The sequence below is a fragment of the Opisthorchis viverrini genome (assembly GCF_000715545.1).
Source record: "Opisthorchis viverrini unplaced genomic scaffold opera_v5_292, whole genome shotgun sequence".
Lineage (NCBI taxonomy): Eukaryota > Metazoa > Platyhelminthes > Trematoda > Opisthorchiida > Opisthorchiidae > Opisthorchis > Opisthorchis viverrini.
The window spans coordinates 328,800-351,961 of record NW_008751945.1 but is presented as its reverse complement, the minus strand read 5'-3'; the positions used below and the strand labels follow the sequence as shown (position 1 = coordinate 351,961).

Below are 23,162 nucleotides of genomic sequence, written 5' to 3'. Positions count from 1 at the left end.
CACAAGCCCTCTTTAGAATAACAAGGACTTAGCACGTACCTGGAACGAGTGTGATCAAGGAATTGTCCATTAGGTAACTTCGTTCGAGAGTTGCATCATAGCTTGACGCAACTACGATAGAAACCCTTGAACACCTAAACAAAAATTGCACACGGCTGTCAAAAGTTAGATCAAAGGGTGGTTTATTTGTTGTTTAATTGGGCAAATCGTTCATTAGCCCGATGGCGAGCCCTGTACAGAGGGAATCCTGTCTTTCCTATTCGAGAAGACCCTCGTACATTGTTTTCCACAACGCCCTATTTGATCATCTCTATACCCACGGCTTCTCACAGTTCTGCAGTCACATCCTTACCGAGGCAATCAGCATGTGGCGTAATCCCGTTCTACAACTGGCCACTGAGACCATTGCAGCCTATCAGACAACCCCACCGCCTACGGGGGAACAGTCCGTGTTGACAAAATGGCCTTGTTGTGTGACGCTTCCCTGGCTCATATCATCCCTTCGTTGCCTTTGTATTGGTTGTCCAACAGGACAGGGTCATGTGAAACTGCTTGGGATGTTGTCCGCATGGGCGGAGGCCTTTGTTGCCACTTTCGGTCAGTTACAGCAGCCACCGGAGGCACTTCACAGCTGTGAAACGGCATCTGTACGACTTTTGGACCCGGATCGTCATGACCTCTTGGTGAGTGGTCGTTCGCTGTTAATCACAATTTCCATTATTTCAACTTTTATCGGAAATCACCTGCACTGCCAACAATACCGCTTTTATGCAACAGTTATCTTCACTACCTGGGTCCCTTGTGTGGTACTTTGCTGGGGGTTAACACAGAAATGCCCCTGATGTGGATGTTTCCTGCCGGGAAGAGGGTCAACCTGTGTTTGGTTGTGCAGTAGGGGCGTCTGTATACACCTACTCCACGTCATGGTCTTATTTAGATGTGACTGGATCGCATATTTCATGTGGATCACCGGTAATACGGTACTTCGCCTCTTCTACGTGATGTCCTCATTGATGACATAACAGGGTGGCTTTTAAAATAAAGTCACCCTCCCTTAGTAGTCACTTCCTTTCGAGCAGTACCTTTCTCTCTCTCGCGATGTCTTCGCAGCTGACAGTCGGTCAACTCATTCTCCTCATCCACCACGGTCTGCATCCAGTTCGTCCGGTCTCAATTAAACTTCGTGTTTTGGCAATGAGGTATACTCTTACTTCCGTTTTGCCCCACAACACCTTTTGAAACCCAATTTGATCAGCAGGACGGTAGCCTGATCGTAACGTCAGTTAGTTGCATTACATGTGTCCCCCAAATCGTGGCCTGCGTCTCTTTATGTATTCCTTCATATGATAGGCTGGTATCAGATTGGCCCGTAACGTTAGACCACGCCCAATGGCCTTCACGCACAGCAGATAATACCTCATGCGGTTAGCAATGGAGGTGAATAGGATAGGGCAGTTCTAAAGTCATCAACTTGCGTAGCTGGTGGCTTGCAATCAGCAAGTCAAGTGGCGAAAAGTAAGCAGTCGAATAAACAGTGAGTGTAGGATATGAACAAGTGATTCGGCTTTATTCATCCGAGTCTCCCGTTTGAAACCATGTCCTGATGTAAACGAGTGTGAGGATCGAATTCCGTCCGATTGGGGCACTGCACATACCTGATAATCCTCAACAAGGGCGGAAGTTGTCATGCACTTTTGAATAGTTTTCAGCAACCATATGAACAGTGTGTTATGTCTCGTGAGTGGGAAAGTTTATCTGACGTCCCTAGACACGAACATATGGTGGGCTGATACTAGTCATAATTCAGTTATGTTAGTACAGCATGGTCCCAGAGCATCACTTGTACAACCTCTGTAGCCCTAACGTTCGGAATATCCGAACTGTTGAGGTGTGACAAGTATACATTTACACCTGAAACGTAAAAATGCACTCATTCACGCGGAACACAACGCAATAAAATGCAGTCCAACACAATACAGTATGTTGTGATGCACACCAGATAGATAACAGCCAAAAGTAACGCAACATTACTTTGTGTGGTGAAACACTGACATCCTATTGGTTGATGGTCTGTTCGCGGAGCTTGACAGTTGGATTGCAAACGTTTCATCACCAGTCGAGGTCACATCGTTAGTCAACCCCGCACGGACGATGTTACCTCGATTGGTGATGAAACGTTCGCAATTTAACTGCCAAGCTCGGCAAACAGACCAAGCAGCGCACCCGAGCTTCCTGTGAAACGGAGAAGACCTCCGCTGCGAATTTATTTTTTAGAAAACACCAAGTGAACAGTTACAGGCCAAGCATCGCACCCGAGCTTCCTGTGAAGCGGAGAAGACCTTCGCTGCGAATTTATTTCTTAGAAAACGCCAAGTGAACAGTTACAGACTATTGGACAGGGAAGCAAAACTCTCTTATGCATCTTGTTTACAGAAACTGAATATCCATCTTTCTGAACTTTCCTGGATATTCACTGAGTGTTGCTCAAATGCAGCAAATGCGACTCCACAATTTGCGTAATAGATTTCACTTTTCAAGAGACGCGAAGCGGATTTACGAGAAAACATACTACTCGCATGCCCCCGTCAGTAGTATCCACCGTTATACCTGCATTCTGCAACATCGCGGATCTAATAAATAAGAATATAATAATCGTCCAGCTGTAACACCCTTTCGGTGCCATGCTACCCAAAAGGAACACGAGGGCTGGGATACTGCCAGGCTGCCCAACCCTAGACAGGGAAAGTCGAGAGGCAGAGATCGGGCTCGAACCACGGACCTTCCGGTCAGTGGATTCGCGCTATAACCTCCGAGCCATCTCACTCATCGCATAGTTCATTAAGTCTCTTTTACGATTTGATCGTTTATTCTATTTGACACGCCGTTCCTACTTTTGTGTGTTCTCTTTTTTCTTTGCCCAGACCATATTCAGCTCATCACTTCGTGGTATCTACGATTATGGCTGCCTGATTAACTGTGTACTCGACCCGTCCTTTACCGTTAACAAACGTGACGATGGAGGTGGTCTACCAAATCTGGCCTACTGGGAAACCATACTGGACTCAGTCGATCCCCTGATGATCAATACCGATGAAGACACACAACAAACCTTTCGTTCTTTCACCCATTTGTGCAGCAAGCTCTTCTCGTTTCCCATTCCCCAAGTCAGTCGTCGACCACAGAGGGTAGGTTTGGCGAGCTGTTTGTTCAGTAGTTTGTACAAGCCAAACATGCGGTGTTGGAATTAGATACGCGTTCTTCTTCGGTACTGCTTAAATATTTCCTTTTTATCGGAAAGCATAAATAGGAATTTTTCGTTTTTTTTGTAGATAACATTGTGATATGGTCCCTCCTACTCAGGTGAAAAAAATCCTTCAGCTGTAGCACCCTTTCGGTGCCTAACTGCTATGCCACCCGAAGGTTGCACGAGGGCTGGGATACCGCCAGTTTGCCCAAGCCTAGACAGGGGAAGTCGAGAGGCATAGGTCGGGTCCGAACCACGGACCTTCCGGTCAGTAAGTTCTCGCTCTAACCACTTGGGCTATCTCACCCCCAGGTGATTAAACGCCTTCGAATAGATCCCGTGTACCACGCCTGGCTGATTTTGAGGTGACACAAGGATTTGGCCAGACATTGTGCACAGCGCAAACGAGTTTCACTTTTTCCGCTTCGAATGTCAAAGGCAATGTCAGTTCTTGCTGAAAGGTCCAGAAGCATTGTACGGCTGTTTCATAATTTCTGGGACTCAGCAGCATTGAGTACACCACAGCTCTTTCCCATCCAATCTGGGTGTCCAGGAATTGCCAGCCCACTCCCATCTTGACAACCAGTTCGCGTTTTGTCTTGGGATTAGAAGGGGCGAGATAATAGGTGGTTAGAGCGCGAATTTACCGACCGGAATGTCTGTGGTTCGAACCCTACCTCTGCCTCTCGACTTCCCCTGTCTAGGCTCGGGCAACTTGCCAGTATCCCGGCCCTCGTGCTTCCTTCTGGTGACATGACAGCTACAGCTGAACGACTTGGATTAGAAATAAACACTGACTCAGGCACTCTAGGCAGCCTAACCGCTGCGCTCCCGACTGAGGACACCATGTTTAGTTTTAAAGAAGCTCACCGATCGATCTATCCTACGTATAAGTGAAATCCACTTAGGAAACGGGTTTAATGAACTTTGGGTACTAACAGTCCAAATCCAGTCGGGACGAAACGGGCCAGTCGATAAATGCCACTTAAAAATCATGATGGAGGGCTCTGAAACCTTTGAGGTATGCTAATGGGCTTGTTTTTCGCAGCTGGGCAAGTCATAAACATTGAATTCTATCTCAACACACTACTTCAAAAGAGTGGAGACGATCGTGAACTACTGGTCCGTGCAACCATCGGCCAACGAGCCGGTAGCTATCAAACATATCGTTTATCGTCAACTTTGGAGGGTAAAACGGTCATTTATAGACCCAGCAAACGCTTCCTGTGTGGCAATTTTTCCACACCGTAAATACCTCTTGGGTGGGTGCTGCGTGAATCTCTTTGTCAGTCTTTATGCGTCATCGTGTTCGACAGCACATCGTTGTTCAACCTTGATGCTTCGGTACTGTCGTATCACCCTTCTGTGTGTACTCTGAACTTATAGCGATCCGGGTGTTGTGTCTTGCTGGATGGTAGTGCAACTCTGTATCAGTCCCTTGGCTTCCTGCTCCGCCCACTATGGTATATCAAAAGTCACGGTAGCTCTACACAGCCCTTTATGGAGACAGAGGAACACTATTACATCTGTATTTATAGGGTAGTCACAGAGTGTTCCACAAGGTCGTGCCAGGATCTGTGAGGGGGCTGAGAAGGGTCGAGTCGAAGATGCTCGACTCGGATTGGCTGGCATTCTGACCAATCAAGGCATGCCTTCGTTTGGTCCGTGTCCTGCACGTGACACATCCGTCCAAATAATGTGATGTTCGGTTATTAGGGATGGCTGGCCTCCGTACAGCGGGCTATGGAGTTCGACTCCATAACTTTTGGCCGCAGCTAATGATTCACGGTAGAACAAACGGTTTACGTTCTTCTCGCTGTCGGAAACTTTACAAATGGTAGGGCTAACTTTATCCCTTCTCCGATTGCAACTTCTCGAGGCGCCGTACAGGTGTGACCAATGCGCAATCAGTGTGTAGGGTTTGAATTTGAACCCAGTATTGGTGAAAGAAAGAAGGCCTTCGCTGCGGAGTTATTTATTACAAAATGCCAACTGAACAGTTACAGACTATTGGAAGGAAAACTCTCATATGCATCTTGTTTACAAAAACTGGATATCCAACTTCTACTTGAACTTGTCTTCCTGAACTTTCCTGGATATTCATTGACTGTTGGTCAAACCCAAGCAAATGGTACAAATTCCTTAATAGATCTCGCTTTTCAACAGGAGCAAAGCGGATTTACGAGAAAACATACTACTCGCATACCAATTCCATTAGTAGTATCACCGTTGCACTGTTGAGTTTGGGGATCGTCTTGGCCTTAGCATTAGGGTTTTTGTGTAACACACTTGCTGTCCAGGTTTTATTCCAGACTCAACGAATCTGCTCCGAGCGATTTTTCGATACGTCCTCTTATTAGAATCTAGCTGTTTGGGCTTCCAGAAAGTCGTTATTTAAGGTCAAACACACCTCGTTTTCATGATTTCTTTGACCTTCGTGTTGAACCGATAAGCTATGTATACAATTGCCCCTTCTATCACGTCTTAGACCAAGGCACTTCAAGCTTATCTGGGGTCTACTCACCCGCCTATTGCGTTGCTCTAACTTGCTATATGCGGTACTTGTGTGAACCTATCTGAAACTTTACTGCATCTCCTCTGGTCTCAGAAACGTCCGGCGTCGTGGGCGGGACGCACATTATGCGATGATACTGCTTGCCATGCAACTTCGGGCTCCGAACATGGAGATTTGCTGGACGAACTGTCTGACGCGGAAAGCGACCTACCCGATGAAGAATCTACTGCTTGGTCGAACAGGCTTTTCAACCTACTTGGTCCGATTCGCAATGACCACGTGTGTTCGTACACGGGCACCCAACAAACTTATATCGATCAACACTGGTATCACTGTCACACCTGCAAGCTTGAGTACTCTGAGGGTGTTTGTTCGGTTTGTGCTCAGGTGTGCCACGCAGGACACGATTTGTCCTACGCCAAGTCGAGCACATTTTTCTGTGATTGTGGAGCGATCAAGGAACCGGCTCATCGTTGCAAGGCTTTAACTTGCCGAATTCAATCTCGTAACCTGTACACGTTTTGTGGTCGCTTCCGTCCGAACGCCTTGTCCGACTTTGTGGATTCCGAGTCGCTTGGTTTCTATGCTCCGTGGTTTGCAGGTAAGTTAGTCCATTGTCTTCTCACTCTCGGCTTTCTCAGCCTATCTATACTATACTATATACTATACTATACTGTATACCATAGTATACCATACTATACGATACTACATACTATGCTATATTATACTACTACTACTATATACTATACTATACTGTATACCATAGTATACCATACTATACGATACTACATACTATGCTATATTATACTACTACTACTATATACTATACTATACTGTATACCATAGTATACCATACTATACGATACTACATACTATGCTATATTATACTACTACTACTATATACTATACTATACTGTATACCATAGTATACCATACTATACGATACTACATACTATGCTATATTATACTACTACTACTATATACTATACTATACTGTATACCATAGTATACCATACTATACGATACTACATACTATGCTATATTATACTACTACTACTATATACTATACTATACTGTATACCATAGTATACCATACTATACGATACTACATACTATGCTATATTATACTACTACTACTATATACTATACTATACTGTATACCATAGTATACCATACTATACGATACTACATACTATGCTATATTATACTACTACTACTATATACTATACTATACTGTATACCATAGTATACCATACTATACGATACTACATACTATGCTATATTATACTACTACTACTATATACTATACTATACTGTATACCATAGTATACCATACTATACGATACTACATACTATGCTATATTATACTACTACTACTATATACTATACTATACTGTATACCATAGTATACCATACTATACGATACTACATACTATGCTATATTATACTACTACTACTATATACTATACTATACTGTATACCATAGTATACCATACTATATACTATACTATACTATATACTATACCATACTACACTATACTACACTATGCTCCGTGGTTTGCAGGTAAGTTAGTCCATTGTCTTCTCACTCTCGGCTTTCTCAGCCTATCTATACTATACTATATACCATAGTATACCATACTATATACTATACCATACTATACGATACTACATACTATGCTATATTATACTACTACTACTATATACTATACTATACCATATTATACTATACTATATACTATATTATACTATACCATACTACACTATACTATATACCACTGCTATACTACTATACTGTACTAGCGTTTCCAACCATTCCCCTTGTCTCATGTCCTGTAATCCTCCTCGTCTCAGATGGTTATCCGGACTCGACTCAACCTCGTTCAATGCGCCATCGTCTCAGATCGTTGTTCGGTGACTCAGAAGAAACACTGGCTGCTCACACTCAGAGTGAAGATTACTCAGACGCCGAACCATCTGGTGGGAGGAGAAAGCTTTCAGAGGACTTGCAAAAGCCAAAGCACCCGTCCAAACGTACAACCACGGCAATATCCCGCACGAGCAATGGACAAACCGAGGATACCGGTGAGTTGTGCTCACTTACTTTCCTTATATGGTGGTGAGAAGTGTATGGCGATGGAATGGTACGCATTTGTTCTTCTTTCTATGGAGGGTATGATCGCGCAACTGAAAATTATCCAAGCTATCCAGATTTCTTGGTCCTGGTCACCTCTGAATTTCTTTCTCATTCTTCTGTGCCATCCGCTTCTGTTTTTTGTTTCAAGGAACCCAACCAGCTCTGATCACCATCACCCCAGGTGCTACCGTGACCCCTGCTGATCAGACTACAGAGGCCACTGCCACTACCCAGCCATCGTATCTTATCCGACTGCGTTCTCCGCGGCGTTCAGGTATGGCTTCCGATTCACATGGGAGCACGCTTCGACGCACTGGTGCTGTTAGGTATCGCTTGACCACCTCTGACGTGAGTACCGACCATGTTGCTGGCGGATCCATCACGGTGGATTCAACAAAACCCCCGAAACCCCTGTCGAAAGGGACCAAAACGCCTCAGAAACGACCAAACACCGCCGATTCCTCGCACATCCTCATTCGTAACACGGAACCTATTGTGCCCTGTATTGGCCATCGACAACGTCGCCTCCGGTGTCTACGGCTGCGGGAGTTCTTACGAACGACGTTTGAAGTGGACTACTCGTTGGAGCGTCGTCCTGCTAAAGAGCAGTCTCATTACTCCTTTGACTCACTGGACGTTGGAAGTCAGTTGGACACACTGTCTTTGGTGCCAGATGTGGCAACGCTGATCGAACATATTCGTTTGCAGGTAGATCATGTGTGATGTCTACACGTTCGATTTTATTAATAATGGAAATGATCGCACTACCAGACTGTCCCTATTCACGTGCAATTAGTTTTTTTCTGACTGTGGTGCGTAGGTTCTCGTTAGAACGTGACTGTTTACTAATTTCACTCTGATAGGCTAATTCCGGACGTACAAGCCTGACAAACAGCATCACGTGAATTTCGCTTCTTGTGATTGGTCAATTCTGTCATTGTTAATTTGCCTTCTATCTCTTGCGTCTGAATTTTACTGCTGTCTTTCTCATGTGATCTTGTACTCTTTAGCGCTCCACCGCGTCTCAGTGGACCAACCTGTAGGACTAGTACCGTTTTTGGGTTGCTGCAACGATTTCACGATCAGTGATAACCATACTTTGGTTGTTGTACGACATCGTTTTGTTCCCACATCATCGATTCGGAAAGCTCATAATACTTTATCATCATCATCATCGACAGCATGACATCAGTGTTCAACACCGATGCTTTACTGCCGTACAACCCTGATTTATTTGAAAGCCTTGTTGTGGAGAAAGGATAAAGGTGGACGGGAAAGGAACTTAATGCTAGCTCATTACAATCATTCTGAGGTGCTCACACCTCCAGACACTCATTCAGGCAATCTGAATAGAAACTGACAACAAAAACGCCATTGACATCGGTTGGCAGCCATACCTTGCAGCGCTTCCAACCAGGCACATTGAGGGTCACGCAGTCCCCATCCTGGAAGGCGAGTAGCACCGACAACATCCAAACGTTTTGTAATACGTGCTGACCAAGTATCGGACTGTGACAGGATGCTTTCCTCATTGCTTTGTCTGGGCGTCTCATTATGAATCAACCGTGAACCTCAGGGAAAAAGTGTGACTTCCAGTTTATCGTCATGTAGCGGTGTGTCTACCTCTATGGTCGACTGAACCATTCTGGGGTCCGAAGGGGGGTCACTTTGACACGCAAAACATTGCCCGTTCTAGGTCGGTCGGCTGACGAACGCAGTGTACTGGTCCTCCAGGTTGGGAGTTGGAGTATGCACGGCAACCTGTTTGTTAAAAAACACCTGTATTATTGTGGTGATATGTCCACACCAGTCGGATGCCTAGCAGTCAGATTTTTGAGCCAAAGACATTGGGTGAGGGCCGGTCTAGATGCCATCACCCTGACAGTATTGTACCCTGTGTACAACCATGAACCTCGTAACGTCTCTATTTCGACCATCGACAAGGTTTTCGTCAGTAGCTATCCGAACACGCGGTTTTGATAGCTGCTGACGAAATTCTTGTCGATCTGCAATATGCAGAGGACTTCGTTGTCGTCCTCGAAGAGGAGGGGAACGTGCAGGTGTTTTTGGGTGGACTGACCAAAGTCATCCCGTTCTTTGGCGTGTACCTTGCACCCACAAAGTGTAAGGTCATACTCGTTGGTGTAGGGTTACTGAACACGCCACTTACAATCCAGGGAGAGACATTCCAAGTTGTGGAGCGTTTTACGTATCCTTTAAGTTGTAGCAGTTCTGATTGTAGCGTGACAAATGAGGTCGATGCACGAATCTACAAGACCCATGTTGCATTTGCCAATTTGACACACCTATGGCGTCAAAGTGGTGTGACCCCGAATCTCATGGGACGTGTCTCAAGCTACAGTGCGGGCTGTTTTTTTGTATGGCTGCCATAATTGGCCTATTCAAACAGCGAAACTGGAACTGAGACGCCTTCAGTGTACGACAATCTTTGTTTCCGAACCATGGCTTGTTTGGGTTGGTGTCGGCGAATCCGCCACGAGGCAGTTAGAAAGCCTATTTTCGGTAGTGCATCGGGTACTTTCATTGAAGAATGAGTCTATCACTAGAAGCGGCGTTGGTTTGGCCATGTATTGCCCATGCCAAATCATCTTTTGCCGAAGAGAGTGCTGTTTTCGTGCCTAATTTAGACTGGCCAACCTTGTACCCGACAGGAGGTTATAAAGGAAATTACGAAAGGTTTGGATGCTGTCGGTGCGACTTTCGATTCCAGGATGGGGACCGGGTGATCCCCACCGCTCCTGGTTGAACACTTTGCAAGATATGTATGCTAATCGATGTCGGTTTCCATTCAGACTGCCTGAATGAGTGTGACAGAGAGTGTGGGTGGAAAGACTACCTTTTACAGTGGAACACGTGTGTTGGTACTGTCCACGAGCTGTTTGCACAAGACTGACACAAACTAGCATCATGCCTCACGAGTGGATCTCTTTCCTAACCAACTACTACAACAGACCAGGAGCAACATTGTAGCCTGGTCATGTAGCTTGGTGATCGGAACACGATTTGGGAATGAAATTCATTGCCGTCTGGAAACTTGCTCCATCCCATTCGCGCCACAGTTTGGGTGTTAGCGACAGACCACCGATGAGCAGAGCACCTTTGGGCACAGATTAGCCAATCGTCTGCTGAAGTTGGACATTTACACACCAACCGGCGGTCCTCACAATTTATGCATCTCCTTAGCGTAGATCCCTCGCTACAAAGCACTGGCCCCAGATAACCACCTCCCAGCGCAATTAAGCAAGACAAGATTGTCTTTTGAGAAGCCCCCCTCCTCCGTAATTTGTACAGCAATAATGTGAATCATGTATGCTTTCGATTGCATCTAAGTTGTTGTTAACAAATCATCTGGCAAACACTGGGAACAGGCAGACTAGTTGTATTTATATATATATTGATCGAATATCCGCCATTCTTCACGTGTTACAACATTTAGGCACATTGTAGTCCTAGAGTCGCTGTGTTCAGGGATGTCGGAGCACCTTTCAATTCGATCGATTGAAAGTTTCATTGGAATGCCGGTTTAGTGTTGGGATTTAACTAGAAGGCGTGATGCTGACAAACCTCGGTAGGGTATGCGGCCAGTTTTCTCTCTCGTCTTCAACCCGGTGTGACAAGGTTGCCCATCATCCCTATTCCGCCTTAATTTCTTGTCTGTTGACGGTGCATTGAAGAGCCAATGTGTAGAACTACCATTAGGAGACAAGTTTAACGATCACAGACAAAACTGTTTTGATTACTTTTACCTCTCAGAAGGTTCAAGCTCCGTTAAGTCATGTTCAGCCGTGATGGCGTGGTACAGTCTGTGCTCCTCGCCCACAAAATTCAACATTCTACTACAGAACGAGATGGCCCAAGTGGTTACAGCGCGAATTTACTGACCGGAAGGTCCGTGGTTCGAGCCCGACCTATGCCTCTCGATTTCCCCTGTCTAGGCTTGGGGAACCTGGCAGTGGCTCAGCTCTCGTGCAACCTTCGGGCGGCATGGCAGTTAGGCACCGAAGGGGTGCTACAGCTGAGCGACCATTTTACTGCAGAATTGACATAAACCTGTGCCTGCTCTCACCCTGGATAACGGCATTGTAGAACTTAGCGGCAGCTTCGTTCACCTAGGAAGCTGTAGACACCTGTGGCGGCGTTGATGCCACTCTTTGCTACCCCACTTTGCTAAACTTCGCTTAGACAATGTGCACCTATTCATCATACTCGAAGACGATATTTCCGAAGCATGCTACGCCCAGAGTAGGCTTTGCGAACGACACCATTCGTCAAAAACCGTTGGGTGCTCCCTTAAACGGTAACAACTTCGTCGATGTTACGCCCCCAACATCCACTTTGTTTACGCATCGCGGGATTTGATGGTGGAAAAAATGAGTTTTACAGAACTTGATACAATGCGAGGAGAGTTTCGGTGGGAGAATCTTAAGTTTGTTCGGTCCGAGAAATTCTGTTCGCGGCTGAAAGGCGAAACTCCAAGGATTTAAGCGATTTACGCGAGGTGGTTTAACACTTGTAGTCGTGACCGAATCGATTCATCTTAACAGGACTAGGAAACTCCACGAAACGTAAGAAAGTTGTACCAGGTTACCCTTTCGTTGCTTCCCATCTTGTGTACCTTGCTTCGTTCGTCACAAAGCCATTCATTGATCGGCTCTTGGTAACTTCAGCTTCATTCAGGGACTTGAAATGCATGAACCTCTGCCTCTCGACTTCCCTCGTCTAGGCTTGGGCAACCTGGCAGTATCCCAGCCCTCGTGCTTCCTTCGAGTGGCATGGCAGTTAGGCACAGGAAGGGTGCTACGGCCGAAAGAGGAGGAATGACACTATGCCTCAGATACGCTCCAGTCTAGCTCAATTTTGATGCTATATTGACGCGCACATTTCTCCACCAATCCCGTTTTTACCCTCCACCAGATCGATACCGACCCAGCCGAAAAATGCCGGACGAATTTGATAATTCTTCTATCGACTTCTCGTCTGGTGCCTCATGCCACTAAACTCTTTTTGTGTGGTCCACAGGAAGGTAAGTCCCAACCCCTACCCCCTCACAACTCTTTAAAGCTTTATCCTTTGAAGATGGTATCTTTTACACTACTTCCTATTTGGTATCTCCTATTTTAACTTGCCGTATGCTGGAGACGCACGCTCCACGGTCGAGTGAAGGCGTTCTATTCCCACTGACTTCGCGTTGTCACCTTGGTGAGGCGGCGGACGGGAGTACTTTTGTGCTCTGTTACTCTGATTTCTGATGAACCTGACCTGATAACCATTTTCTTTCGCCATGGTTACCAAAATCCCACATTCCTGGTCAAGCCTTCCGGTAAAAAAACGGTCATTTCATGCCATGTTCTCCGTAGTGCTTCGATGTTAAATCAGCCTCTTTGGCCCAGTGAACTTTTTTCTACACCCAACGTACCATCGCTATCCTGCAGCTGTGGTCAATCAATAATTCAAGGAACTGTAAGGTTCTATGACGTGAAAAATCACGGGTTTCCTTGGCACTCATTTGGTTCTTTTTTCTGTCCATTGTAAATTGGTGCCATGATTCAGGTCGATTTTCGTTCCAGGTTCCGCAAGCCTCGTTGACCAACTGGCTACTTCGATATCTGGTTCAGCTACACCGCAAGAGGAACGGCGACGAGCCCTACGGCGCCTACTTTCTTGTCGACGAGAGGCTTCTCCAGTAGTTCGGTTGTGTCACGAGATCTCGGTAAGACAGTGTGTTTGCTTGACCTTCTTGCTTGCGGATTTTCCCGACGTGATGTTTCCACTCGGGAGAAAGACCAGCTCTCTCTACGCACCTGGTGTTACTGGTTCTAACATCCAGATTAGAATGGACCCTTTTCCTTGGGAGAGAACCGGTCTTCGGTCACAACCGAAGTCCAGTCACCATTGAACGAAGCCCAGTTCCTGGTAACCAGTTGTTTGATTGCGTCAGGCACGCACCCTGGTCCACTTTCAGTACTGCTAGCATTTTTGAGTATCAGTGGTCTCGGTGTAAAACGGAAAACAAACCAATATGATCCACCAGTTTTAAATGTCACGCTTTCTTCGTATTCACTGACAACAGAAATGGCTCTCATTTTCTGCCCTCCATTGTTTAGGCTCCGATTCCCAACATGTCCGACGCCCACAAGGATATCTGGCTCCGGGTCCTTTCTGTTGGTCGTGTGCTTCTTCATCCTGTGACCGGTAGCTCGTTTGCATTCGACTTCAATCTTCATGCTCTTGATCTCTTAGGCCTCTCCAGCCGCTCTCCCCTCATTCCAGCCACCCCTCGGATGACACCTCACTCGAAATCCCTCCGGAAAACGTCCGCTGAGTCGCCTAGGCTACTAGTTTCAGCATCATCGGAACCGCCCGCTGAAGTACAGTTTACCACACAAGAGCCCTCTAGCGCACCACCACCACCAACAGCACCTTCATCGTTCGCACCCGCGACCGAACTTTCTGTGCTATCTCCCCGGGGTGGGACCCAGTCCTCCGAAGTTACGCCATCTTCAAATCCGTCCATCCTGCTCCAAACTTTGGTTAATCTACTGGCAAATTCGGACGATAACTCCAGTTCACCTAATCCCAACATGTTGTCTTTCCTTAGCCTCGGAAACGGAACCAGTCAAGAGGCTATTCGACTGTTGTTTCCGTCCAATTCGACTCAGTCTGTGATGGATTTGTTGGCCCACCGGAATCTGAGTGCACCGACTCCTGGAACCCCTCAAACTCCGTCCACGGCGACAAAAAGTAGCGGGGCAATTATGTCGGTCCTTCGCGTCTTTCAGCCTACCAAAAATGTCTATTCGCACTTCCTGCTCGTGACGGGCCCCGAACTAACACTAAATGCACCTCGCCCAGAAGCCGCCAGCACAACAACCCCGGCGCTGTCAGATGTAGCTCAAGGTGGACGTATGCTCAACATCTACAAATTGGATCACATCCTGTGCCAATTAGCTCGTTACCAAGATAATGGGATGCTTGAACTGGCAAAATTACGTTTGGTTACTGCGCTACTTCGTACTCGGCACGGTCGGCTAGACCGTTCTTCTCTTTCGTTAGCCCCCTGCGAAGGAAGCCTGTATCAGCCTGAAAACTTAAAAGGTACGTTCTTCCCAGCCGAGTTTAACCATTTCTATACTATGTCGTGATACTGTGTTCTGCCCAGATGTTGGTCACCCACCTCGCGAAGTTTACGCTCGTTCACCGGATTCCAGTACTGTGTCGGTGCTGATCGCTCAGTTTGCGTTATCCGGGAACTAGATCTGGCGATTGTCAGCAGGCGGATTTGAGAGGTTGAAAGTTTAGTAACCTCTCATGAAAAAAAACGCTCAGCTGTAACACCCTTTCGGTGCCTAACTGCGATGCTACCCGAAGAAATCACGAAGCCTGGGATGCTGCTTGGTTGCCCAAACCTAGACAGAGGAACTCAAGAGGCAGAGGTCGGGTTCGAACCTCGTGGTCAGTAAATCCGCGCGTTAACTATTTAGCCATCTTCGTCATCATGAACGTCCATTTTATGGATTATATTCGACCTTGTTCGTATCGAAAATTGCACTAACAGTTCACGAACCCTATCATCCTTCACGCAGCCTACGTAGAGGCGAAATCTCATTTGCACACTGAGATTTTTTGACTGGTAACCCACTTGATTCGATGTTTTTTTTAAAAAAAATCGCAACCCAATGCAGACCGAATAATACTAGCGTGCAGTCGTACTAATCCGCTGAATTAAGGAATTTGTGGCAGGCTTCTGAGCACCTTCGGACTATTCCCACTTCCTGTATTGAATACACTAGGTGTTGATTGTTAACGTAAATGCAATTTTAATCAAAGTTTCGTCTTGAAACCGGTTAGTATTGGAAGGCACTGTACAGCTGTTTTAAGCTTTTTAAAGATTATAAGCATCCCACCAATCTCCGAGGGGGAATCGAACCCACGACCTCCCAGCTAGTAACTTTACTGTGGATGCATTTATCGATACTGTATGAAAAAGAGATCATGCAGCTTTTGGCTACGTACTGGTAGGTGTTTTCACGCTCATCCAAAAACGGAAAGCAGAAGGGCTCCCTCTGAAATTTGTTATAACTATTAAGCGGGTATATTGTCCTGATTGCAATTTTCGTTTTTTTCTCTCGACATTACCATCTCCATGAAGATCTGCGTCGCATCCGACCGGCCACCACCGATGGTACACCGTCCGTTGGACAGTCCGCTTGGGAGTTACTTTCTGCCATCAGTTCGGGTTCGAGCGAACTGACCGCACCTTTCCAGCCATTCTCCATACCGTTTTCCGAGCTCCAACGCGCTTCGGTCGCTTCCGTCAGTTTTGACGTTCTTTCTATTGCAGTGAATCCTGTTAGTCAGGCGCAGTTTGCTGTATGCGGAGCATGGGTAGGTTTTTTCCCAGTGTGCAACATTATCATTGTGTAGTAACGGTATTTTTCTCAGCTTAGATCTCGGTGTGAGCCTCCCAAGCTAGTGTTCACGTCAAAACAACCACCAAATGTGCCCCAGGTGCAGTGCTTCATATCTATAGCGCCAGCGTAAACAACTTTCTGGAAATTCTGACGCTTCCTGCATGCGCCATTGGCAACCGGTATTCGGCTAACACTGGGTCATAATTGGTTGTTGGGTCCAGACTTTCGACCAATCAGATCTCACCTTGATGCCGGACCGGCAAGCGTCCCAAATTCTTGGCCAATCTTGCGTGGGATGGACTTCTCGGCCGTAGCAGCATCTGACTGCGAGCGGTAAACAGCGACCCGTGTGGATTTTCGCCTAACACATTGTAAACGTTTCCTCTTATTGGGTCGGTACAAAGTCGTGACAAATACAGTCTGTCCACTTCGTTCACACGGTATATGCTGTTACGCCCCCCCCCCCTAGTTCGGTTTCTGCAATACGTTACTGTCAGTCGAGTCGAAAAAAGTTGACACCAAACCTCTTCTAGTTGATTGATTGCCTGCAATCTATCCTACCGGTTTCCGAAGGTAAACAATGACACAAAAAAGCAGTAGGCTCAGTCCCATCAGCTGATTGAATGACGAATAAGGCGAAAAGAGTTCATTCACGTGATCTCATCCTTTCCATTCCACAGGAATGTTTTGTTCTGGGCATCTCATCAACCGGACAGATCACCGGACGCATATCGATCAGCCCCAAACGTGAGGACAGAGGCGAACAGCTGATCAAAGCTGTCTGGCTTCCGGATTCGCTCAGCCTTTTGGCTTTACTAACCTCCGGCTCTGTTCAGGTGAGGATATTTTGTCGTAATTCTTTCTATGTTGGTCCTGATGCTTTCACCTGCTCTCGTTGGTTTGGGCAGATTTAGTGGTTCTTGAATCCCGACCACGCCGCTGTCTAGCTACTTTCCAGTTCCAACCGATCACAAACGTAGCAGAACCTATGCTTGCCATCGATGGCACCAACCATGTCGAGTGAACTTCCCGTGATTCGGCAAACTTTCTACGCCATTTTCAACATTAAGTTGTCGAGCGTGTAGCTGGAATTGACTGCCCAGCCATAACTAACAAACACGCCCCCACTCTTCCATTTTTCCAGATTTTCGATATCTTTCAAAGCCCCAAAGAACCAAAGTATCACTTCAAGCCCGTGGAGGGATCCTTTTGTGACGCCACCTTCGTCCGTCTGCCGTACAAAGGGCCAGCTTGCACAAGTGCTCCGTCAACCACATCAACCAATAGTGAACCGTATCCGCAAGAATGGGGTGTTCATCTTGTCGTTATGGCCAAGAAAATGGGATCGCTTTTATACCAGGTAACCCTCTCATCATCTGTTACAAGTTATTTGCGTCCGCACGATTTGGTTTGGAAGTTGTTACTTGGCAGGGGTCGGGTTCGAACCACGGATCTTCTGGTCGGCGAATTCGCGCTCCAACCACTGATTTATCCCAGACAATGGTCATATTTTTCTCACCACTCCACGAAGAAAGGTTGTCTCAAAAACACAATCAGTCGATTGTACTTTTGGGGGTTCTTCGGCTGGTTTATCCATTCGGTCTTCTTTTTCTGGCTGCTTCTTGGACCCACATTCCACCCGTGCGAAGCGTTTTATAGTGCTTCGCAATTTCAGGAGTGCCACTGGTTTCCACGAAATCGTATAGCAACGGCCATTTTAACTTCCTTACTCACTAGTGAACCAAATTTGATCGCACTTAGCACTGAGATTTCTCCTCCTATGTCACTGAAGTTGAAAATCTTTCACTACTCAATTATGATAACCCAAAAAATCCCATTAGGTACAATACTCTCTTGGCTCTGCTTACCTAATTCACATTCCTCCTTGTCCCGCCTTTGCTGCCCTTTTCCACTAATCAGCAACTTGGTCCAGACTGTATGTCATCAACTGACCCGTTCTACCTTGCCGAATGGCTAGACTGGAGTCCTGAAGTACTAACACTACGTGCTGTGGATAGCGATGACGATGAGGACCCTGCTCCACCTGGTTTACAACGCAACCCCAATACCGGTGTTCTTGGTGGCGGTGGAGTCTCACTACACTATGTGGCTTCTCTTGGATTGTTGCTGCATGCCTACCAATCTGGACACTCGGTGGCCAGTGCGATCCATTTGCCAGCAGTCAGTGATGATAATTCACTCTCAACCGCATCTACAACGCAACTGAAGATCACCTACTCTTTTCTGTTAGCCACTGGTCCACGTGACAATCATCCCACGCATTCTCTATCCAGGTAGGCTTCTTGAAATTAGCTCACTCCGGTCGGGCGCCTGCTTGCTTTTGATGTTCGTCAAGAAATAATCCACTTCATCCTTCTTATTTCCAGCTCCTCTCCATTCGGACTTCTTTCCGCGGAGAGCTCTGTCACCTCGCTCCTGTTTGCTGCACGTGGTGCAATCAATCCATCTGACTTGCCAAGCCAGCCCTTCTCCGCCGAACCTAACAATCGAATGACCGGGCCTTCCGTTTTACCGGCCATCGGCCCCATAACACGGTGGAGTGAAGTTATGGGCGGACACCCGGGATTGATAAGCGCGGTCTCGTTATCCAATGTAAGCAACGCGAACTCCAAAGGCTCCGCGGCTGCTTGTGTGACAAACACACTGCCCCACAAACCAGTGCTTTTGGCTGTAGAGCCCGATCAGATTTGGGTTCAACCGCTTCAACTTCCGACTTCAAAAACAACGCTAGGCTCCTCGCGATCGGGACGCTCCAAGAGACAGTCCGAGTCAACTACACCAACAACCACCGCGGATGCTGCACAGCGTGTTGGCGAAGAACTTACCGCGTCCGTGGGTATGTCTGCTTGTATCAGACTGCTCGTTTTTCACGTTGTCTTGCAATTTTTATTGATGTGTTGTGTAACTTTGAGCCAGACAACTGTCCAGCTCTACTGTTTACCTGTCACTCTTTCAGTTGGACGTGCCCGACTTCTGTGTATTTTAACCTAATCACGGCTAGAGAAGATACGAAGACAAGGATAGAACCGGTGTTTGATTTTTTCCCATTTCGTTCTTAGCTCCTATCCAGACGTCCCTTCTCGATTCGTGTTCTGTATACTGGCCTGGAAAACAAAATCTGGCTGGTCGGACGATAACTTTTCTCCTGACCGCCGACGGTCGTCTCCTTGCTCATTCCACGCGACCCAGGTGAGTCCCTCTGTCAGGTGAACCTTTCAGTTCGTGGCCAGTCGATTTGACGAATGTGTCGTCCGTGTTTCAAAGATTGACTCAAACGTGAACACATTCTCCCGTTTAGACGTGTGATTCAGTTGTGTTCAGCTTGCGCTGGTGGAGTAGTGGTAACAGGCTCGCATCGGACCCCGGCTCGGCCAAGGATATACATTACTGATGAGTCCTAATAACAACAGAGCAGTTGTGTCAGGACAGACGGGTTGTCTAAACAAGGGCGATGTGAACCTACATTTTACAATCCAGCGACCAATACAAACTAGTAACGGGAAGCCACCGGTGTGCGGTGGTGTTGGGTTCTGACGCGCTTAAGCCCTGATGGTATGGGCAGGCTCGATACCCAGTTGCAGCCCCCTTTGCAAACAACTGCTTGACGTCGATCGCTGACTACGGAAATGGAGAACTCAAAATCGCTGACAAATCTTACAGGTTGGCGAGATGGTAGAGCGCGAATTTACTGACCAGAAGGTCCGTGGTTCGAACCCGACCTATGCCTCTCGATTTCCCCTTTCTAGGCTTGGGCAACCTGGCAGTATCCCAGCCCTCGTGCTTCTTTCGGGTAGCATGGCAGCTGGGCACCGGAAGGTGTACGGCTGAGAGAGACAGGTTGGCGGTTTCCGACATTGGATCACGCTAAAATATTGTAAGAACAACGAATTTGAGCGCATGATAACGTTTAAGTCCACTAGGTTTGTAGTTTCCCGCTCAGTATCCGGCTGTAACCTATAAAAGTAGGAGGAAACGGGGTGGACACCTAGATAGGTAGTTGAGAAACAAGGTGGTGAGCTGAGACCGGTTTTCGGTAGCCCAGCAGAGCTCCGTTTGTGTGTGTGTGCAGTGTCAGTTGACCGTTCTTTGAATGATATTCTGTCCTTCAACATCTTGCACAATCCTATCGCTTGAAGAAATGGAGTTCAGCCCATCATTGGGTTGACCCATTCGTCCCACAAGTCAGCCGGGTCGTCCAGCTGTAGAACCCTTTCAGTGCCTAGCTGCCATGCCACACGAAGGAGACACGAGGGCTGGGATGCTGCCAGGTCGCTCAAGCTTAGAAAGGGAAAGTCGAGTGGTAGAGGTCGGGTTCGAACCACAGACCTTCCGGTCAGTAAATTCGTGCTCTAATCACTTGGTCCATCTCGCCAGCGGGAAAATGGCTTCGTAAAGGAATGGCAATCCCCTTGGTCTTTTGTGTATACCCCTATGTTGTAATCCCGTTCAAATCCCCGTTCAGTTCCAGTCCAACCCACCAAATTCATTCTTTTCCATCGTTTTCTAGGTCGGTGGTTTACAACACGGAATCTGCCGTCTATCCCGAAACATCCTCACCGCTATCCACATACCCTGGACAGTTTTGGTGGCAACCAAGCATGTGTTCACCAGAGCTGTTGTCTGGCCTCCACAACCGCCTAGAATGCCTTTGTTCAAAGGATCGTGCTGCTTTGTCCACGGGTGGTATCCTGAACTTTGGTCTCGAACAAGGTGGAATTTGGGACCTGGCTACCGCGGACCTCCCAAAGGCTCTGTTGACTTTTCCAGTTCCAAAGAAACCGAATAAAGCCCTTCGCAGACGTCTTGTTGAATCTCCCTCGGTTGGACCATTACCAGCTGATTTCTTCGAGCACGTGACCTCAACGGAAGAGGTTCGTGTTAGTTATCGATGATCTTTTCAGCACCCATTATCTTGTCCATCATCATCATCATCACCATCATCATCACCAGACAGACGCTTGCATGTGTTCGCCGAGCTCAGTTTCGTTTCGCCACCAATGCAGTTGACATCATCTTCATCCGTGCGATCCCTGACGAGCTCATAGAACTAGATATCCTGGCTAGTTTCACTGTCTTACTGAGTCAATCCTCTTTAACTGCTGTAATCCACAATCTAACACGCTGTCCGTCCGGGCACGTACCAGCTCACAAGTCAGTTTTCGTGATTGCTCGCTCACCAAGGTCTGCTTAGCCATCAGATTTTCATTATCTCGTCTTCTTCTTGAAGCCTGGTTAGTCATAGCTTCTGAGCGTCTGAAATCCCGAATACAATTTCCTCGTTCGATGATAAATGTGACTGTCATGCACCGTACTGATTTACCCTACCTGTCGCCACAATCTTTTTCAGACGATAAATTGCATTTATCCGCTGCAACGAGACTGTTCCGTCTATTCGCCACAAACGCTCACACTGGTGTGCATATGCAACTCAGTGACATCCTCGTACGACAGTTTAGTACGAAGTCTGATCAGATACCTCACCAGCTGCCTACTCCAACCGTATCGTTCAGCCATAACACCAGTGCCTAGCTGCCTGAAGGAAGAACGAGGGCTGAGATAGTGCCAGGTTGCCCTAGCCTAGACAGGAGCCATCGAGATGCCAGGAGTGGATTCGGTCCGTGGACTTTTCAACGAGTAATTCCGCACCCCAACCACCGAGCCATCTCGAGCTCCAATCTCATCTAAACACACAACGTGTATTTTCGAATTCTCGTGTTTCTGTCATAGCTTCAGTTTATTCTTTCTACCTTGAGGCCACGCTCGTCTCATTGCCTAGCTCTGTCTCTCACCAGAGTCATCTGGTGAGACGACCATCATCGACGACGATATCAGACAAGAAAAAATGGGGCTTCCTTGCCTGGTGAAAACTGGGGTAATCGGAGACGAAGAGGAGTTTAATACTAGCCTACCACAAGCACTCTAGGTGGCCGCACCTCGGACACAGTTAATGGGACACGGGACAGTAAGACGCTACTGTATCATACGGTCCTTAGCTAGATTACTGAATATTCACATGAGATTTCTTGAGAAGCATGCCTTACTGATAAGACGGAACCTCAATTAAAATTTGCCAAGTATCCCCATACTACTACCATACTGATTTTGGCAGAGTGCACACGACCTTGGTTGACCGGGAAGCGAGATGGCTCAGTAGTCAGAGCGCGAATTTACTTACCGGTAGATCTGCGGTTCGAACCCGACCTCTGCCTGTCTAGGCCTGGGCACGCTAGCAGTATCTCACTCAGCCCGCGTGCTTCCTTCGGGTGGCAGTTGGACACTGAAAGGGCACTAGAGCTGAGCGATTTCTTTTTTGGTAGACCGCCAACTGTAACTTGGCGGACGACATCCGTGTAGTGTAGTGACCTTGAGCTTACTGGTCACAAGGTCCCTGGTTCGAACCTTGACATCTCGACTACTCCTGTCTAGGCTTCCTTCGCGTTGCACGACAGCTGCGCGTTGAAAGGGCGCAGCACCCACAGATTGTTCACCTGTTGGCTAGTACTCACCTAAACGATCTGTAAGCTTTATTGGAATAGTCGATTGAGTCATTCAGTGGACCCTTTTTGGTGTGTCCTAGGGATCCCAATCAAAAAGTGCCACGGTTACACTGCAGGCCTCCAAAGATGGGTTCAAACATGACACAACCCAGGGTTGGTTCAAATCTCTTTCGGGAATGCACCCAATCTCCTTGTCCGTACCGTTGACTGAGCGATATAAGTGTTTGTTTAGGGTGAGCCAAGTGATTTAGAGTCGTTTAATGTAATATATATATATATATATATATATATATATCTGTGTTTTGTGGGGGGCGCT

At 47.0% G+C, this 23,162-nt stretch overlaps 1 protein-coding gene across 1 annotated transcript in view; it reads left to right on the top strand.

The window, feature by feature from the left end:
- Positions 1 to 23,162, top strand: part of T265_09579 (hypothetical protein) — a gene marked incomplete at both ends in the record, with an annotated part of 115,598 nt that overhangs the window by 33,615 nt on the left and 58,821 nt on the right. The window contains 15 exons of the mRNA XM_009175688.1: positions 333 to 683; positions 2,922 to 3,185; positions 5,853 to 6,360; positions 7,614 to 7,844; positions 8,045 to 8,604; positions 12,832 to 12,940; positions 13,485 to 13,627; positions 14,022 to 15,012; positions 16,067 to 16,302; positions 17,009 to 17,164; positions 17,473 to 17,688; positions 18,249 to 18,622; positions 18,716 to 19,185; positions 19,409 to 19,538; positions 20,857 to 21,220. Coding sequence (XP_009173952.1) covers positions 333 to 683; positions 2,922 to 3,185; positions 5,853 to 6,360; positions 7,614 to 7,844; positions 8,045 to 8,604; positions 12,832 to 12,940; positions 13,485 to 13,627; positions 14,022 to 15,012; positions 16,067 to 16,302; positions 17,009 to 17,164; positions 17,473 to 17,688; positions 18,249 to 18,622; positions 18,716 to 19,185; positions 19,409 to 19,538; positions 20,857 to 21,220 — 5,103 coding nt within the window. The remainder of the gene's footprint in view (positions 1 to 332; positions 684 to 2,921; positions 3,186 to 5,852; positions 6,361 to 7,613; positions 7,845 to 8,044; positions 8,605 to 12,831; positions 12,941 to 13,484; positions 13,628 to 14,021; positions 15,013 to 16,066; positions 16,303 to 17,008; positions 17,165 to 17,472; positions 17,689 to 18,248; positions 18,623 to 18,715; positions 19,186 to 19,408; positions 19,539 to 20,856; positions 21,221 to 23,162) is intronic.